The sequence below is a fragment of the Stegastes partitus genome, unplaced genomic scaffold (assembly GCF_000690725.1).
Source record: "Stegastes partitus isolate 25-593 unplaced genomic scaffold, Stegastes_partitus-1.0.2 Scaffold1240, whole genome shotgun sequence".
Lineage (NCBI taxonomy): Eukaryota > Metazoa > Chordata > Actinopteri > Pomacentridae > Stegastes > Stegastes partitus.
In genome coordinates this window covers 75,295-79,499 of record NW_007578971.1, presented here as the reverse complement: position 1 = coordinate 79,499, position 4,205 = coordinate 75,295, and the positions used below count along the sequence as shown (strand labels likewise).

The following is a 4,205-nucleotide window of genomic DNA, read 5'->3' as shown; positions in this document are numbered from 1 at the left end:
GTTAAGGCGAAAACTTTTTATTTTTATTTTTGATGCAAGTTCTCCAAGAACAGAATTAAACAACAAGGAAATAAAAACAACTACCTTGTTTGTTGAGATAAGATCAAAATGGTATCGGTCACGTGACTTTCTTCAAGCGATACGCGCACCGATACGAGGTTTCGCTCCATGAGCTCCAAACATGCCCCGACGCATCACTCGAAAAAATTCAACCTCACGCTTAGTTTTGTGTTCGACTGAGGTTTGTTTTCTGTCAACTTGTCATCATTTGCACATTTCTGGCCAATCAAACCTCTTTGCGTCATTTCTCCCAGGCTAGATTTACAATTTATCAGTTGCTAAATACACCATGCTAGAACATAGTGCTTGTAGAGTTATGAAACATGGCGGGTTGCCAGCACAGGCAGAAGTTATATTGAAGGCTCCAGTATTTCAGATAAAACTTGTGCTTGATTCCATTCGATAAAACTCCTCACATGTAAATAAATACATACAGTGAAATGATAATGTGACATAAATGTGATGCTGTGACAGGATTCCAGCGCTGTTTTTGTTCGTTTGGAGAGAAACACCAGTCTCACTCCAACCTGATACTTTCTGGTGTTTGTTTTTATCCGTCCTCAGTGGTTGGAAATGCAAAACTTGTTAATATTGTTTAAAGACGCTGCATGAACATCCGGTATGGAGGTGCAAGGATGGGTGACGTGCATGGTTACTGGTGTGGATCTGCAGGCCCTGATACGCATCTGTGCTCCACTTTCTGAAAAACCTGCTTTGTAAAATGCTGGTGTTTCTGTAAATGTTGTTCTTTTTTTTTTTTTTAACACAGGCTACATCGTTCTCAGCCGTCACTACCATGCTGGTGTGTCTGCCTTAAGCCATGGGTTTTTATTTATTTCTTAGGGCCCGAGCACTACAGTGCGTAGGATCCTCCCCACTGCACAAAGACACGTCGCAGTGACGTCTTTTCTTAGTCGTTTTTGGACGTCCAGTTTTGGTCATAGGCAGGTGCAGACTGTAACGCCAGAAGACGTCTTTTTCCGACGTCTACCGAGCATCTAGTATTGAAGGAATCTTTTTTCCTCTCTGGAAGCTCTTTTATCTGTTTTGAACATTTTTTTCTCTCAAAAACTGGCTCACAGTGTAAATGCAGTGCTGTCATGCTGACAAAGAAAGGCAAAGATAGTTGTTATCTTGTTTGTTTATCGTGATTGTACTTCTGTTTTGCATTAATTTGGTTGAGGTTCATTGATGGCAAATACAGCAGCTGTAAATTACAAGGATGTGAACTAACTGTAAGTAAAAGGAAGAAGCTTGAAAGCCACAAACTACACAGTCACACACAATTATTAGTCAAACATAGGAGCTTAAAAAACAAACATCTTTCTGTGTGTCCATCTAGATAGTGACTTCGCAGAGAAAGAGGAAAAACTTGAGAGGAAGGTCAAGCCCAAGCCGCGTTCGTCTTTAAAGCGAGCGGCAGGGAAAACCTCGTCTTCCAAACCCACCTCCAGCGCCGCCGTCAAAACTACTAAATGCTTCCAGTCGCCGGTGAAGGAGGAGGAGGACAGCGAGGATGCTGGGAGGAGAGTGGTAGGCAAGTGAGAGATCTGTAAAATGGTTTTTATTTTTTGTATACCAAAGTGATAAAGTTGGAAAATGTAATTTTCAGAAAGGCTGTATCATGTTGAGAGAACGATGGGCGACAAGGTGAAAACTTTGTGTGTTTGTGTTGATCAGTGTTGCCTCACCTGATTATACCTAAACCACCAATACACTTCCACCCCCCATTCGAGTTCAAGCCCGAGAAATTGGTGACCATGGACGATTGGTGAGTGAATATGTGTAATAAAGTGCTGAATTAACATGTGGAAGATTGTTTAGCAGTGATACTTGCTGATGTGAACAAAAGTTTACATTCACGTGTAAAGACCAGTCAAGTCAGCTTTATTGTCAGTTTGGCCATGTGTACTTACAGAGAACTGAAATTGCAATACTCTGAGGTCCCACGGTGCAAAATGAACATCGAAGAAAAGTATCCAAAGAAAAATAGAGCATAGCTATAAACAGGATATAGACAATAAACATTGAATGCAACTCTAGCTAGAAACAATAGACAATAAGGTGCAACATTGGAGTGTTCAGATGTGTTATTGGTAGTAAATAGGTTGTTGATATCATGGCAGCCTTGAGATTTCAATTACTCCTGCACTCCTGTAACTCGTTCCATGATAAAATCTTTCTTCTTTGTCACAAAAAGCAATCAAGCATTTTGGTCTTCCATAGATTTATTGTAGATCTTCTGTAAATGTGACAAAAATCTGCTGAGTCAAAAATAATACCTACAGCAACTTGAATTATCAGTGATGGTGATGTAGAAAGTCTAGGAAATGTAATTTTCTCAGTGGCTTGACCTCTTAACTTCCCACTTTAGTATTGTTCAGGGTCCCAGCGGGATGAAGACAGTCTCCCAGCAGGACGCACGGATGACCAGAGCCGCAGTCACGTCTGCAGCCGGGACAGATTCCTGAGGGAACGTGGAATGAAAATGAGACGGGAATCACATCAAACGCACTTCTAGTCAGTAAAGTTAGACGAACTTTAGTTAAATGTTAATGTGCCAGTTCCAGGAAAACAAACAGTATATTCACAATACCTTCATAGCGGTACAGAATGTAACATTTGGACAAGAGCAGAATTTAATCACCTCCTAAAGACAGAAAAATTGCAGTTGTACCATGATGTGACCTGCTGTATATTCACTCCTCAAGTGACATAGAGTAGCAACAGATAGAGACTTAACTCTGCTCCAGATGACCAGAGATGAGCATTTCTGCTGCTTTTTTTCACATCAGTGATTTGTCCTCGCTCACCAGTTGATTTGAACAGACCCACGGCCTCTTGTCCCTGTTGTCAGCATCATAAATCATATTCTTCTCCTGTTTTTGTCTGAATATTACTTCTTCTCAACACATTATTCCAGACACGATGATTCTGTGGATTAAAATAAATATAGAACAAGAAAAAATCCATTTCAAACCTTCTCATATGTTAGATTTTCACACTTTTGTTAAGTAAAAATAACATAACAGGTGATTTTTGTGTGTACAATATTGGAATTAAATCATACATGTTGATGTGGACACCATATTACATAGTTTTGAACCTCCCACATTCAGGACAGCCACTGGTTTCTATCAGACAGAGGTTATAAGTGGCTCACACATATTACAGGTGAGAATTCACAGCAATATGGTGTAACTATTAACCTGAAATGTGCTGAATAAATCCATCACATTTTATTAAGGCTGCATCAAAGTCATGTTATTATTATGTAAATGAAACTGATGAAGTCGAAGAGACGAAAGCTGCTGGTAAGATTCAATTTCAATTCAATTCAATTTTATTTGTATAGCGCAGTTTATAACACGTTATCACACAGCGCTTAACAAAGTAAGGTGAGTAGCTTTTGGACTTCCTTTGAGCAAGCAGTTGGCAACGGTGGGAAGGAACCAAACCAAAAACCTCCAGGAGAACCAGGCTCAGGAAGGACGGCCATCTGCCTCGACCGGTTGGGTGAGAGTGGGGATGAGTGGGGATGAGTGGGGGTGGGGAACAGGATAGCAGATGGAGAGCCGTAATAGAGCAGAGCAAGAGATATGAATATAAGTATTTTGGGGATCGGTGAGGCCAGTGGCTGGAGGTCAGGGACGTGTAGCTCCGGATCCAGAGACGTCCGCAGGGAGCACAGGACCTCGGGGGAAACGCAGAGTTAGTGACATTTAATGGTGGTTACAACAATATGGAAGGAAGAGAGAGGAGAGGAGAGGAGCTCAGTACATCATTAGAATCCCCCGGCAGTCTTTAAAGTTTTTAGTTTTTAACTCCAGTGTTTCCTTAGGGGGGGGTCCTCCACACTGGGGGCTGTGTCCGGTCTGCTGCTGAGGGTGCCGTCTGTTGGTCCCTCTGGCCCGGCTGGTTGGGGGGCTCCCCACCTCGTTGTGGGGATCCCCCTGTCTGCCGGGTTGGGGGGGGTCCGGGTGCCGGCGCCCCCAGTGGTCATGGTCTGCGACTCCTCCCGGTGTGGATGGCCCCAGTGGTAGATTTTCCCACAATCCCTCAGTGCCATGCCATGCTTCCTTTAGTCTAGTGGTGAGTGTGTGTGTGTGTGTGTGTGTGTGTGTTTGTGTGCATTTGCCATATGT

General features: G+C 42.6%; 1 protein-coding gene across 1 annotated transcript in view; it reads left to right on the top strand.

Annotated features, from left to right (window-relative positions):
- Nucleotides 1-3,306, top strand: part of LOC103369099 (protein DEK-like) — a 4,998-nt gene extending 1,692 nt beyond the window's left edge. The window contains exons 2-4 of the mRNA XM_008297710.1: nt 1,403-1,597; nt 1,741-1,831; nt 2,435-3,306. Of these exons, the coding sequence (XP_008295932.1) occupies nt 1,403-1,597; nt 1,741-1,831; nt 2,435-2,531 (383 nt within the window). The 3' untranslated portion in view covers nt 2,532-3,306. The remainder of the gene's footprint in view (nt 1-1,402; nt 1,598-1,740; nt 1,832-2,434) is intronic.
- The last annotated feature ends 899 nt before the right edge of the window (nt 3,307-4,205 follow it).